General features: G+C 41.1%; 1 protein-coding gene and 1 pseudogene across 8 annotated transcripts; one reads left to right on the top strand and one right to left on the bottom strand.

Moving 5' to 3' along the window:
• Window positions 1-346: 346 nt before the first annotated feature.
• On the bottom strand, window positions 347-15,415 carry ZNF322 (zinc finger protein 322). Of its 8 annotated transcripts, XM_032649282.1 has the most exons (5): window positions 15,108-15,392; window positions 14,406-14,488; window positions 14,212-14,300; window positions 9,263-9,398; window positions 347-4,725 (listed from the first exon to the last, which is right to left on the bottom strand). In XM_032649282.1, exon 5 carries the CDS (start codon window positions 4,541-4,543, stop codon window positions 3,335-3,337), a length of 1,209 nt encoding a protein of 402 aa, XP_032505173.1. In that variant the 5' UTR covers window positions 4,544-4,725; window positions 9,263-9,398; window positions 14,212-14,300; window positions 14,406-14,488; window positions 15,108-15,392; the 3' UTR covers window positions 347-3,334. The 8 variants fall into 8 exon arrangements, 7 of the variants coding, with proteins under 7 accessions (XP_032505173.1, XP_032505172.1, XP_032505170.1 ...); XR_004352247.1 differs by lacking the exons at window positions 9,263-9,398; window positions 14,406-14,488 and having other exon boundaries at window positions 347-1,627; window positions 2,343-4,725; window positions 15,108-15,406; XM_032649281.1 differs by lacking the exon at window positions 9,263-9,398 and having other exon boundaries at window positions 15,108-15,413.
• On the top strand, window positions 7,575-9,370 carry LOC116762439 (annotated as a pseudogene).
• Window positions 15,416-15,802: the final 387 nt, after the last annotated feature.

Raw genomic sequence — 15,802 nt, 5'->3', positions numbered from 1 at the left:
CAATGTCTACAGCAAAGACAATAATTCCTTCCAGGTTTCCATTCATTATTTGCCTTAGCATCAAAAATTCCTGGAATTCTTAAAAAAAGAAAAATCTTGGAATTCTAGAGATGGTTCAATGGTTTTCATCACCACCAGGCCAAAGGGTCACATGAATATCCACTTTATTCCTTTCCCCCCCAGCTTTACTGAGCTATAACTGACAAATAAAATTGTAAGGTATTTAAAGTGTACACCATGACAGTTTGATATACGTATACACTGTGAAAGGATTCCTGAACATCTGCTTTATTCTAATGCAAGTGTAGGGGAAATGCTTTTTCTTAGTACAGTGGAGGCAAAAATGGGAGTTTTCAGAACAATGCTTTTATTTAAGAATTAAGGGAAAACAAAAACATTAAAGCATAGGAATACATTGACTGAATACAAGTGTCTCGTTTGGTCTGAAATCTAGAAAAAGTCACTCTGACTACTTACCTGAGGTAGATTTAGGTTGGCACTGTTTCAAGAGAACCTCCATCCATCCCAGAAGTTACCTTCTAGTTTTGGTTACAGGCTCCCAAGTGGTCCTTTCCAACCTCAGGTTATTCTATATGAGTAATACCAACACCATTTTCCCCCCATGGTTAAAAGCCCTCAGACCTGTTTCATACCCCCAAAGTTCTCTGTCTGAGGGATGGTCCATTCTTAATTTACTTAAAGACTAGAGACAATTACCAGGAAGATTAGTTGAAAGAAGGGACAAGTCACTGCCCTGCCAAAGATACAAACTCTGTTCCCTTCTCCAAGTTCTCTCTAATGACTAACAAGTAGCCATAAGGACTAATTTTCATCACCACCAAGCCATACACCCAATACTATTTTAAGAATTACAACTGTCAAACATATACTAGTGATAGACATGATTTTCACCAAAGAGAAACAAATACATCTTGTGTGTTTTATCACACCGAGCAACTTTTTATGGTATAAGAGCTATTTATGAAAATTACTAAAATACATCAGATCAAATAAACTTCCAGGACATGTTTTCTAAAAGAAGAAAGAAAAAAACACCGTAGAATCAGATTTCTTATTATCACTATGAGCTATATCCTCTGACCCTAAGATTATCAAGGTCAACAACCAGTCATCAGGATCAAAGCTTAGAGCCATACACAAGGTGGCAGTGCAATAGTTGGCCACCGCCATGAGTCCGAACACCAACGCTCTCTGGAGTTCAGGATTTGCTAAGATAAACCAGAGGACTCAAAACTTATTCACCAAGCCTACAGTCCCAAATACTGTAGAAGTTTTAAGTATTTATATTAAATGTCGTTTAATCGGAGGGAAGAAAAAAAACCTCAGAAGTGTCCACTTACAGGTCCCTGGATTAATTAGAGTATTTCTGGAGAATATTAAAGGTAATCATAATTATCCTGTTAAGTTGGAGATAAGTGTTTATCCTTAAACCTCTGATGAATCTGCCAACTACTTTTCCCTTCTAGCATTTAGAATCCTACATTACAAGCGAAATATATACCTTATATTGTGGTGACTGTAGTCTTTTCCCTGGGAATAAAAAGTATTCTCTTTCCTTGGCAGAATCGAAGTAAATGAAAGGCATGTCATTATGTGGCTTGATTTGCTATAAACAGCAGGATGATGGAGTGGAAAAAAAACACAAAACACCAGCTTTTGAGTCACGATTCTCAAAATCAAAGTCTAGCTTCTCCATTAATAATGCATCATTATGTGTTTTACTCTGTGCCTACTCAGGCTTAAATCTTTCTTTCAGCTTTCTCTTAATTATTTTGCAAGGAGCTGATGAGGATATCTTACCATTGAAAGAAACATGATAAATGAAGTCACAAAAGTATGGGTACTAGCAAAAATCATAACTATTATCCTGGAACGTGCATCTCTGAGTTGAGAAGAAATGAATCTCTAAAGCTGAAACTGCAAATACCAGTAATAATCTGAAAGATTTTAGGGAAAGGAAACTTGTAAGGGTATGCCTCAACTCACAAGTAAAAAGCTGAGTATCTACCTCGTTATGAGGTTGGCCCTCCAAAGGGGAAGCCTTGGGAAGAGTTTTGATCTATGATAACTACTCCCTAGCTGCTTAGTTTTCACAACCAGCAAAAGGTTCCCATGCTGCTATCAACACACTAGTCCCCATTCCAGCCAAGACTTACAAAATCAACAGAGGCAAAGTAAATGTACTTCTTTCCCCCAACAGTAACACATGCCACACCTTCTATCTCAAGGTTACAGTCCTTTCCTTTATTGGAGTTCCAAATTTTAAAAACTGAAAGTAAAGCAATCATTAAGTGGTTCAGATAAAAGAAAAGCATCTTTACCTGAGTTTCCCATCAGGCCTACTCTGACCTGCCCTAGCTCCTTCCAGAAGAAGTTTCTGGGTATCTAAAAAAAAAAGTTTACATATTGACTCATTAAAAGTCATCTCTACTGTATGAGTCAACTAACTATTAGAACAGTTCTTCTCATACCTATTAAATGTACACAGTCCACAGTTAGATCTCTTACTAGAACAAAATTATCTGCAGAGTAGGTTCTTTGGGGCGCAATAAGGTAGGGATTTCCTGCAAGGCTTTTTTTTAGACTCAAGGTTACTTATAGGGTTTTTCACTTATGTGAGTTCCCCAGTATACCACAAAACTGATCACTGACAGAAGCTTTTCTCATTCAGAGAATTCATAAGGTCTTTCCTCAGATTTTTTTTTTTTTTTTTTCTTTTGGGGAGGTGCAAACCCAAGAAGGCTCTCCACCTAATGCTTTTGCCACCTTCAAGGCAAATATAGAAATTTTCACCTGTATGGCTTCTCTGATAGGTAAGAAAGTCATAGTTCTGTTAGAAGCTTTCTTCACACTTGTGGGGGTCTCTTCCCAGTGGGGTGTTCTGACGTCCAATGAAACGTGCACACTCTCTGAAGCACTGTTGACACAGGGTATTAAAAATGCTGTCCACCAATGTGAATTCTCTTGGAATGAGAAGAGGTGACCATTGCTAGAAAGCTTTCTCACATTCACCAAATTTGTAAGGTTTCCCACCTGTAAGAATCCTCTTGTGGGTGATCAGATACAAGCTTGGACTAAAGGTTTTCCCAAACTCAGAGCATTTGTAAGATTTCTCATTGGAGTGGCTGATACGCTTCTGTAAGGACAGCTCTCTGGGCAAACCATTTCTCAACTTCCTACAATTGCAGATTCTCTGGTCCCCAGTGAAATCTGAGCTCTGAGGAAAGTCTGAGATTTGCTTAGAGTTCTTCATCTTAAGGAGTTCTCTTACATTGTAAATACATTTTTTATGGCATTATAACTTCTTGTCTGGTCAAGACATTTGTGAGGCTTCTGATGCATGGGGAGGGCTGAGCTCAAGACCTTTTTCACCCACATCACAGATATATGGTTTCTCACCGATGTGGATTGTCTGATGTTGAAGAAGTGCTGAGCTCTGGTGAAAGCTTTTATCACAGACACCGTATTTATAATGCAGCTCCTCTGTCTGAGTTCTCATTTTCTGTTGGGCAACGAAGTCCATGCCCAGGAGGAAGCCACTCTCACATGCAGACCACTGATGAGGTTTCTCTTCCATGTGAATTCTTTGATGCACAATAAGGTCTGAACTACAGTTGAAACTTTTCTCATATTCCAGGCATTTAAAAGTGTGAGTGTGAGTTGCCTGGTGCCTGATTAGGTTGGCACTCCGAGTAAAACTTCGCATACATTCTAAGCATTTATACGGCTTCTCACCTGTGTGGACTCTCTGGTGTACTATAAGGTCTGATTTCTGGCCAAAGCATTTCTCACAGGCACCACACTTATAGGGCTTCTCCCCAGTATGAACTCTTTTATGAACAATGAAGGCTGAACGGTGTCGGTAACTTTTCTCACACTTATTACATTTGTAGGGCCTTTCACCAGTATGAGTTCTCTGGTGGCTAATAAGATCTGATTTCCCACTAAAAGCTTTTTCACACTCCAGACACTTAAATGGTTTCTCACCTGTGTGAGTTCTTCGGTGTCTTATGAGGTTTGTACTTCGGCTGAAGCATTTGTCACACTCACTACATAGATACGGTTTCTCACCTGTATGGCTTCGCTGGTGGACAAGCAGATCAGAGCTCTGACCAAAATTCTTGCCACAAATGTCACATGTATAGAATTTTTTACCTGCATGTGTTCTCTGGTGTCCTGAAAGGGCTAAGTGGTGCCAGAAGCTCTTCTCACATTTGCTACATTTATAAGGTTTCTCATAATTGTGGATCCTCTGGTGTGAAATAAGATCTGAGCTTTGGATGAAGGTTTTCTCACACATATCACATCTATAAGGTTTCTCCCCTGTATGGGTTCTCTCACACATAATAAGAGCTAAGTTTTCACAGAAGTTTTGCTCACGTTCAAGGCACTGGTATATATGATCATCTATTTGAGTAATCTCATGCACATGAATAAAAATCTTTTTACCCTTCTGAGGGCATACATGATATATTTTCCTTTTTTGAGTTCTCTGATTATACCTCTCTTCTGAAGTGTACATTTTCTATGGCTCTCTCCTAGGGAGTTTTCCACTGGTCTTCCTGACCCATCATTTTCTTCACAGTCATTTTCTCGATGAGAACTTGGAAGATACATCTGTTTTAGGCCTTTCAGTCATGGGCAGCTCCTCTCTGCAAGTTTCCAGCATCATATATACTAATTCTTTACTTGGTATTTCAAACCCTGTGAGACAAAGAAGAAGTATTATTTATATTCCTTTAACTAAGAAAAAATGCTCAAAATTAAAATTGCTGCAGAAAAGGCAGAATTTCTGTATCAAAGTCCACAAGTGCTCTAGGTTTTACAGGGGTTGAAAGCAGTTACTTTTCCTCTTTGCTAGTATAAAACCAATCAGCAACACATACAGGGCAAGTACCAGAAAGAACTGTTTCTTTAATGAACTCAGGTGATCTCAAAACCAAAATTCCTCCTCTTCCCTTGGTTCAACTGAATAATCAAGACGCCTAATAATTAGTACGCCTGCTCATGAAGAAAACAATCCAAAAGGGGCTATGAATATCTGTGCAGTCCTTTCTATAGTAAGGTTTGGAAGAAAATGGTTAATGATCATTAGAATTCCCAGTGCAAAGAGAGAGAAAGTAAGTTTCTATGACTATCATCCTAGCTGTGTGATGTCAGGCAAGTTACTTAATCACTCTGTACATAGTTTCCTCATCTATAAAATCGATTAATGATGGAAATTATCTCACATCATTGAGTTGAATAATAAATTAATCACGATCTATCTCATGGTAAGTACTCTGTGTTAGCTATTATAATAACTATTATTATGGTAAAGGGGCCTAAGAGTCCGCTTTGATATGGTTGTATGAGCACAAACCTTGCTCAAAAAGAAAAATCCCAACTTACTGCTGATAAAAAAAAATAGGATGACTTTGCTTCCTATTTTACTGAGAAAATCTAAGAAGCCAAAACCCAAAAACATAAAAAAAACACTTCCACATGCCCTCACCACATCAACCAACCTCTTCCAAGGTGGTCATGCACTCTCCATCTTTCCTTCTGTTACCACGGATAACAAACTTCCCCTGCCCAATCTAAGGACAACCTGTCCATTGGTGTACTGGATTCCACCCCTTTTTGCCACAAAGACATCACTCCTGCAATTCTATCCTCTCTCTCCTGCAATATCAATTTGTTCTTTCCTACTGGATCACACTAGTCAGCAAACTAGCTGTTATGTCTCTCCTAAAACCAAAGCACTAACAAGAAACTTCTCTCAACCACCTCACGCTCGAGCTGTTGTCTCACTTCTGCTTCTCTTTACAGCAAAATTCCTCAAAAGAAATCAATCTGTTTATTGTCTTTAATTCTTATCTTCCAAGGTTTCTGGAACATACTCCAATCAAATACCCTCACCACTCCACCAAAACTGCTCCTATTAGAACCTAGGAGTCCCTAGGAAATCTGATTCCTAGTTACCACTCTGACACACTTCCCTGCTCTTCTCATGTGTACTGCACGCTAGTCACCTTGGCCTCCTTGCTGTTGTTCAAACAAGCGAGGTCCATTCCCATTTCAAGGTCTTTATGCTTGTAGTCTCTCCCTGCTAAAGTGCTCTTCCTTTAGATCTTCAAAGCTCCCTCTCTCACCTCACTCAAATCTTTGGTAAACTGTCATAGTCCTCAGTAAGGCCTGACTGACTATCCTATTTTAAATTATGACACACCTCCACCCCAGCTGACCCACACGTACAACACTCCTTCTCTCCCTTCCTGTTTTATTTTTCTCCATAGAATGTAAGCCCCTAAAGGACAAGGATTTTAGTTCATTTCATTTGCTGCTGTTTCCCTAGCACCTGGGACAGTGCCTGGCACAGAGAAGGTATGTTCACATATAATGAGGTACTATGTAACTGTAAAACAGGATGAAGATAACCTTTATGAATTGATGCGGAGCAATTTCTAGGATAAACCGTAAATTTTAGAAAGCAGCTGTGAATTAAGTAGAAATAAGAAACTACACATGTATCTATTCATTTGGCCAAAAAGAAACTCAGAAAAGAAGAAACTAATGAGTTTGGTTATCATCAAAAGGTAGGTGTAGGGCTTCCCTGGTGGCGCAGTGGTTGAGAGTCCGCCTGCGATGCAGGGGACTCGGGTTCGTGCCCCGGTCCGGGAGGATCCCACATGCCGCGGAGCGGCTGGGCCTGTGAGCCATGGCCGCTGAGCCTGCGCGTCCGGGGCAAAAAAAAAAAAAAAAGGTAGGTGTAAATGGGATCAAAAGGACAGGAAATTGGTACCAAAGGGTGGATGGAAAGAGAGTCATACTTCTGTTAGTATATACATTTTTGTAAAACACACATTTTTACTTTTTAAACTGTTACATTTCACATATTCAATAAATACATAAATAAATAGAAAAGCTGGGGGAGAAAAAAATTAAAATGGAATACAAATAAAAACAAGTCTGTATTTCAAATTAATAACAAAATCACCCAGGAGGGGGAAAAATAACTCAAATAACTTTATAATACAGTATTAGGATTATATAAACTCAAACTAAAGATAAAAAGGACTATAAACAATTACTGAACTCTAATTAGTAGGAGTTTTCCTCCAGAGTGGAAAAGGTTCACTATTTAATGTATAGCCTAGGAATGAACAAATAAATAAATATAATGGCACCCAGATGCTTCACTGTCAGCGAAGGGGGTTACAAACACAGAAAAGGGAAAGGCTAGAATGAACTCTGCATGTGTAGTGTTTAACTGGAATTAGAAGTATCAGTATGAGGTCAAGGTTTTTTTGTTTTTTTTTTCCCCCGCGGTACGCGGGCCTCTCTGTTGTGGTCTCTCCTGTCGGAGCACAGGCTCCGGACGCGCAGGCTCAGTGGCCATGGCTCACGGGCCCAGCCGCTCCGCGGCATGTGGGATCTTCCCAGACCGGGGCACAGACCCGTATCCCCTGCATCGGCAGGTGGACTCTCAACCATTGCGCCACCAGGAAAGCCCAAGGTCAAGGTTTTTAAGTATACACAGAAAAAATAGAAATGTGTGTATGTGTGAAAGTGTGTACTTTTTTTTTTTTTTACTAATGTCTGGCTGTGAGGTCACAAACGATGAAATCCCAGTAGTAATGAGCACACCAAGCACTTAGAGCATGGTTTCTAAACACCATTTCCCACTGAAAGGAATCAAGGCTCACTGGAGAAATGGGTAATTCCAGGGTTTAGAAAGTACAAGATGAACCTGGAACACCTTGTTGTGTCAGAAAATAAGGAAGTGCTCAAAAAGTGGTGACAATAAGCCAAGAGGACCCAGGAGCCAGGCTGAAGGGGCTGCCACTGTACAAATCAGGAACAAACAACATCAAAATAAATAATGATAGTGATACATTAGTAACACAATAAGAATCCATGAATCCATACTCATTTAAAAAGTGAATATATAGTCCGCTGCCGCCATATTGTCTGTGTGAAGAGAGGGGAGAGCGTCCGCCGCCACTGCAGCTTCCACCACAGTTTGAAGAAAACAGTTCTGAAACAAGCTCTTATCCCCAGTTGCCTCTCTACATAGTGACTGCCATCTCTCCAAACGTCAAGTCCAACTTTGTCCGCCAACCTGTCTGACATGTTGGGACCAGTGCCAAACAGGGCCAGAGTTTACACAGATGTTAATACGCACAGAGCCCAAGAGTACTGGAATTACAAGTCACATGTGGTGGAATGGGGAAATCAAGATGACTACCAGCTGGTTAGAAAAGTAGGCCAGGGTAAATACAGTGAAGTATTTGAAGCCATCAACAACACAAATAATGAAAAAGTTGTTAAAATTCTCAAGCTAGTAAAGAAGAAGAAAATCAAGCGTGAAATAAAGATTTTAGAGAATTTGCAAGGCGGTCCCAACATCATCACACTCGCAGACATTGTAAAAGACCCTGTGTCACGAACTCCTGCCTTGGTTTTTGAACACGTAAACAACAGACTTCAAGCAATTGTACCAGACGTTAACAGACTATGATATTCGATTTTACACGTATGAGATTCTGAAGGCCCTGGATTATTGTCACAGCATGGGGATTATGCACAGAGATGTAAAGCCCCATAATGTCATCATTAATCATGAGCACAGAAAGCTACGGCTAATAAGACTGGGGTTTGGCTGAGTTTTACCATCCTGGCCAAGAACATAACGTCCGAGCTGCTTCCCGATATTTTAAAGGTCCTGAGCTACTTGTAGACTATCAGATGTATGATTATAGTTTGGATATGTGGAGCTTGGGTTGTATGCTGTCAAGTGTCATCTTCCGGAAGGAGCCATTTTTCCATGAACATGACAATTATGATCAGTTGGTGAGGACAGCCAAGGTTCTGGGGACAGAGATTTATATGACTATATTGACAAATACAACATTCAATTAGATCCACGTTTTAACGATATCTTGGGCAGACATTCCCGTAAGCGATGGGAATGCTTTGTCCACAGTGAAAACCAGCACCTTGTCAGCCCTGAGGCCTTGGATTTCCTGGACAAGCTGCTGCGGTACGACCACCAGTCGTGGCTCACCACAAGAGAGGCCGTGGTGAAGGACGGCCTACACTGTTGTGAAGGACTATTTCTACACTGTTGTGAAGGACCAGACTCGAATGGGCTCATCTAGCGTGCCAGGGGGCAGTATGCCTGTCAGCAGCACCAATATGATGTCAGGGATTTCTTCAGTGCCAACCCCTTCACCCCTTAGACCTCAGGCAGGCTCACCAGTGATTGCTGCTGCCAACCCCCTCGGGATGCCTGTTCCAGCTGCCGCTGGCACTCAGCAGTAATGGCCCCTTCTGTCTCCTGATGCCTGAGCAGAGGTTGGGGAGTCCACTCACTCCCTTGATGCAGCTTGCGCCTGGTGGGGAGGAGTGAAATACTTCAGAAGCACCGTGTCTGAACCGTTGCTTGTGGATTTATAGTAGTTCAGTCATAAAAAAAGAAATTATAATAGCTTGTATTCCTTTTTTTCTCTTTCTTTTTTTTAACCCGAAGTTTTCATAACTCAGGGGATTCCCTGAAAAATTATCTGCAGGTGGAACATTTCACGGACAAATTTTTTTCTCCCCTTCCAAATTCAGTTCCTCATCACTAAAGAACAAAGATAAACCAGCCTCAATTCTGGCTGCTGCGCTTGGGTGGAGATTTCTTCCCATGCCCACCATTGCTCCCCTACCATCTCACACTTTGAGGGGTTTGTAGTTCATGCTCTCCTCCAGAGGTTACAAAAATGTAGCTTCTTGAAGGGAGGTGGGAAGGAAGGAAGAAGGAAGGACCCAACCTATAAGAGCAGTGTACTGCTAGTCACTTATATCACTTTACTCCAAAAGTGCTTCAGTGGAGTTATACTGGTGAATCTAGTGGAAATATGTCTTAGTTACACTGAGATGCTGAAAATCTACTCAAAGTGCAGACAGGTCCTGAAAACGTCTGTTCAGTATGAATCATGTCTTACTGACCTAACCTAAATGCCGCTCACTTATAATTTAGTTTCAGTTCAGTTTAAAACTTTAATACCATCCCTCCCAGGCTCCTTACCTCGGTCCTCTCCCCTTTCATCTCCCAACATGCTCTATAGCTGGTAGGAGGGGGAAGGCAAAATCTTTTTCAGTTTTCTTTGACTTGGCTCTTTTGAATTCAGTTAGTTACTGGGTATAATTACTGTGTTTTACAAAAGAAAAAAACATTGTCTATGTTGGTTTCATGCTAGCAACTCTTGAAGAGCTAATGAGAGATGTGGCCACTGCATTTTATTTTAAGCTTTCTACCTTCTTTTCCTACCTTCCCCTTCCCTCACACGCCATCCATTGAGAAGATCTGCCCCTCAGTCTTGTAAATGTACCTGAGAGGTAGGAGCAGAGCCACTATCTTCAGTGAAACTGAAATGGTAGAACTGTAATTGTGGGAAAACTAAACTCTCCTGTTACAGCCCTGCCACCCCTTGCTGTCTGTATATATATAATACTTTGTCATTCATATGAGAAAGATCCAGTGTTGGAATTCTTTGGTGTAAATAAACATTTGGTTTTATTTATCAAAAAAAAAAGTGAATAAATAGTGAGTGAGAAGGGATAGGTTTTTCTTATATTAAAAAAGCCAACAATTAAATGTAGAATAAATGATGGAATTAAAAACATCACATGTCCAATGAAGAGTAACAACTGTTTCAGGCGAAAATACAAAAATATAGTGGATGAAAGTTTTATGAGAATCAGGATATTTACACAATCTGAATATATCTCCCCGCTAGATATTTAATAATTAGAAAGACAAAAAAAGTAACTTCACAATTTAGAAACCTGGAAGACACCACCTTAAACAAATGATCAGAGTTAACACCACCAGTAACAAGATATATAGTTGCCTCCTAATATGATGCAAAGAACAGAACATCACTTCTGTGCTATCTTGCCAAAAATGTATAACCTGAATCTAATCATGAGGAAACATCAGACAAACCCAAATTGAAGAAAATTATGCCAAATAAATGGCCTAAACTTAAAAAAAAAAAAAAAAGTCTAAAGACAAAGTCTGAGGATATGTTCCACAATAAAGACATGACAATTAAATGAAATGGGTGATGGTGGAATGGATCCTGGACAACAAAAAAAACTTATTTTTCTCTTCCTACAAAGGACGTTAGTGGAACAATTGGCTAAACTCCAATAATGTCTGGCGATCAGATAACAGTATTATATGAATGTTAATTTTTTGACTGTGATAACTGTAATGATAATATAAGAGAATAGCCTTGTCTTCAGGGAATAAACAATTGAGTATTTAGGACAGGCTTTCTCAACTAGAGTTCTGGCAAAGAACGAAGCCCTACAGAAAATGACTTGAGTAACTATTTTTTAAATTCTCCCAAGGATGGCATGTAGCTAGTAGCACTGAACACACATGGGAGAGAAGTTAATTCATTGCATACCTATTACTTCAGGGCTTACCATGTCTTAGGACTTTAGGGCTTAATTCTCTCATAGTTTGAGATGAGGTATTATGTCTATAACTTACTCTCAAAAGGTTCAGAAAAAATGTACATATAGGTACATGTATGTATAGAGAAATTAGTATAGACTCATAAAACAAACATAGTAAAATGTAAACATTTAGGGACTGCAGGTGAAGGGTGTATGGGTATTCTTTATATTATTTTACAACTTTTTTTGTAAATCTGAAGTTACTTCAAAATTTAAATGTATCTTATTTTGTTTTTTAAAAACATGGGAGCTGAGGGCTTCCCTGGTGGTGCAGTGGTTAAGAGTCCGCCTGCCAATGCAGGGGACATGGGGCCATGCACCACTACTGAGCCTGTGCTCTAGAGCCTGCGAGCCACAACAACTGAGCCCGCGTGCCACAACCACTGAAGCCTGCACGCCTAGAGCCTGTGCTCCGCAACAGGAGAAGCCACCGCAATGAGAAGCCTGCGCACCACAATGAAGAGCAGACCCCGCTCGCTGCAGCTGGAGAAGGCCAGCATGCAGCAACGAAGACCCGATGCAGCCAAAAATAAACAAATTGAAAACATATATATATATATATATATTAAAAAAAAAGAACATGGGAGCTGAGAGTTAGTATATTGTGATAGTTAAAGCTGAATGTTCAAACTCTGGAATCAGATTTTGGCTCAAATTCCCACTGTGCTTTTTGTAGCTATGAGAACTTGGGTAAGTTACTTCCTTCAGCTTCAAACTTCAATTTCGATAAAGTAAGTAAGATATCATTACATGTCTTAAGGAGTTGCCATGGGAACTGAGACACTGTCAATAAAGGACGTGGCTCAATGCCTGGATCTCAACAGATGCTCAATAAATGGTAGGTTCTATTATTTTCTTAATTCCATCTTCACAGTCACAAAAACACTAACATTTCTTGAGCTCATCCTCTGTGCCTGTCTCTTATGCAAAGCCTTCTTCAAAACCATTTAAAATAGTTAACTAAATAATAATCAGTTAATGATTAATACGAAGATTAAGCAAAACACAGAAAAACGTTTATGGAGAAATGCTAGGAGGAAAAGGAAGACTTTAGAATCACAACTAAGTAAAGATATGCATCCATACAGACAAATAGCTACTCTAAGATGGTGGCTGTATGGGAGTTTTGTCTTTTAAAATGTGTATTACTGTTAAGGTCAAAAGGAGAGAGAGTAGAGTGGAAATAAATGATTCTGAGCATGGTTAAATGAATTAAAATATTCCCTAATTTTATCAGCCGAGGGTATCATATTTGCCCTAAATAGCCAATCAACTGTAGGGCACCAAGGAAAAAAATTAAAAATAAGGAAAAAATTAAAAATAAGGAAGGCTTTTAGAGGTCAGCACCTAGAAAATAAAATATAGTCTGGCTGTCAAAATTTAAAGTAATCCATGACACTTCCCTAGTTCAAAATACTATAACTGCTTCCTACCACTCTAAGAATAAAACCTAAAGTTTTCACTGCGCTACATAATGCGGTACCTCCCCCTACCTTCAGCCTCACACAACACATCAGAATCTTTACACTTGCTCCTTCTGCCTAGAATGCCGTTCCCCCAAGTAGCTTGCTCCTTTATTTGATCAAGTCTCTGACTGAAAATTATTTCCTTAAAAAGAGGCACACCCTGACTACTTCATCTAAAATAGCTATGTCTCCTTAGCCTGTTTTACAATATTTCTCTTCATAGCACTTATCATCATCCAACTTTGTGGTATATATCTTATATTTGTTAACTTGTTTCTCTCTCCTACTAGAATATAACTTAGTTATATAACTTAGGACTTAGTCTTTTGTTCACTGCAATATTCCTAGCGTCTAGAATACATTTGTTGAATGAATGAAAAATATGAATGAATATCAGAACCAAAAAAGAGCCATCATCCTCTAAGCCTCAGCATCAATATAACAGGCTAGGCTAGTAGCCCTGGCTGGTGCATCTGGCAAACCCAAATATATACTTCAAGTCTTAGCTTCAGGGTACCCTTCGCTAAGAGGTTTCTCTTACCTCTTCCTAGGAAAAGACTGGTTCTCTCTTCCATGGCTAGGGTCAGAGTGCACAGAATAGGCAGACAGGCTGAGTACAGAACTTCAAAGCTCAAGGCTATCCTTATAGTTAAAGGATGTACGTGACAGGCAGATAAAGTTGATAAAGTGTTATCTAAAAAACTAGATAATGCTTACTGTATCAGGTCCCAGGCTAGGGATTAACTCATTTATTTTTCATTAATTACATGGATTATCTCATTTAATCTTCCCAAGATTGTAAAATAGGTATGAATACCAACGTTTGCGCCTTACAGATAGAAAACCTGATGCTCAGGGCAGTTAAGTAACTATGTAAGAACTCACAGCTAGTAAGTAGCAGAGCCAGTATCTGAATCTCCATCTTCTGACTCCAGGGCCTGCTTAAGCATTGGGCATACTGCCTTTTGGGGGCTGCAAATCAATCACAAAGGAATTACTAAAAGCCTATTGTGAATAAGCCTGTTGAAAAGGAGTAGAAAATACACTTAAATTGGTAGGACAGCACTGGTTTTAGCACTCTGCTATCTCAGGAGCTAAGAAAGGGTCATGTATCTTCTTTCCATGTATCTTCTCCCATTCCGCCTTGTCTCCCCCAGTTTCCCTCTCCTCCAGCCTCAAAAATCCGCTGTTTATATAGAAACATACAGCCTGGTATGTTACTTACCATAACAACAAAAACTCAAGACTATCTTCCTTTTGGCTCCAAAAGGTCTCTAGTCCATAACTATTCACAACACTCAATTCTTCCCTCTCCTAGAGGAAAAAAAATCAATAATGTACAAATTTATAATTTTTGTGAAATTTTAAATGGTTCCATTTACTCCCCAGTCTGGTCAGTATCTTTCAACCATAACTTACCTCTTCCCACCTTTCCTTACATTCTATTTTCTCCTGCAAGAAGCACCTGCCACTGGTAGCCATCAGTTCCTTCCCAAACAGCTCTAGACAAAACATCGAGAATCCTTCTGGGTAATGACTAACCTTAACTTCATAATAAAGCCCTGAGTCCTGTTCTACTTGTTTCAATTTTTACCTCAACTTCTGAGATCAATGACCCATTCTTCTACCACTATAAACCTCAAGATGCAGTTGATAAGTGCATATGATACAAAGCTATATATAATGCCGGTTTCCAAAAATGGTTATGGAATGATTAAACAAACCAGATTTTTCTGCATACAGATTCGATGCAACATGACCAATCTCTGCCTTAAAGATAGGGGTGGGCGGTGGGTGGAGAACATTCAACGTCCTTGTTTTTTTTTTTTCCCCCAAAGTGAAAGATACACTTAGATAGATCACTTAGAAAAGTGCCTGGCAGTGTTTACTATTATCTCCAGGAACGATAGTACTAAGCTTCTCTTCCTTCAACTTTTCATTGACCTCCTTTCAGTCGCCGTCGGGGGGGGGGGGGGGGTCCCAGACCCTGCTCTGTTGCGAGGACCAGAGGCTGCTCCTACCAGGCGGAGGCCGAGGGGGTCTCGGGTCCCGCAGAACCCCTCCCCCGATCCCTGGGCCCCGCAGGCCATGCCCCTCCCAGGCCCCGCGGGCCGCGCTTACCACGGCAGCAGCCGGCGCCGCCCCTCCGCCTGGGACGGCACTTCCGGTTACTCTCAGGACACTCGGGTTTGGGTTTCCCGGCGGCCGCAGGCTCCGGGCGGTGAACCTAAGGTCCCACCTTCGGGTAAAGAAGGAAAGCCAACCTGGGAGGCCGACGAGAACCAGAAGCAGCCCCCTTTGCGTGGCTCGGCGAGGGCAGTTGAGGCCAGGCCATCCAGGGGGCTCTTTAAGGGCCGACAAGGCCGGCTACCCGAGCCCTTTCAGCCTGGCTGGGAAGCGGCCGGCGCAGCCCCGCCCCCGCGAATCACATGATCACCCCCTGTTCAGCCACTGGGGCGGTCCACCCCCGGCCTCTGGGCCAATAGGGGCCGAGCCTCTGGGCCGGGGGCGGGGCCCTGGGGCGCCTGCGCTCCGGGGCCCTTGGTGTTTCGGGGCGGAGCGGTCGAGGACTTTATTTAGGGATCCTTTCCGATGCTACTGACGTCTGGGGGTGACGAGAGGACCCCACTACCACCTTGTCTAAGAAGAAGCAGCCCTGTTTATCTTACCGTTTCCGACTTATGTTCTCTTTCCTGAAGGCTGTTAAAAGAGGACTCGAGGCAGGAGTAGCGTCAGAAGAGATGGATGCCACCGACCCTGTGGAAAACACCCCGAAGGATCTGGAAGAAATGGAGGATACCAAAACACGGTGGAAG

Source organism: Phocoena sinus, chromosome 11, assembly GCF_008692025.1.
Source record: "Phocoena sinus isolate mPhoSin1 chromosome 11, mPhoSin1.pri, whole genome shotgun sequence".
Taxonomy (NCBI): Eukaryota; Metazoa; Chordata; class Mammalia; order Artiodactyla; family Phocoenidae; genus Phocoena; species Phocoena sinus.
The sequence above is the reverse complement of the archived record's forward strand: the minus strand, read 5'-3'. Positions and strand labels throughout refer to the sequence as shown.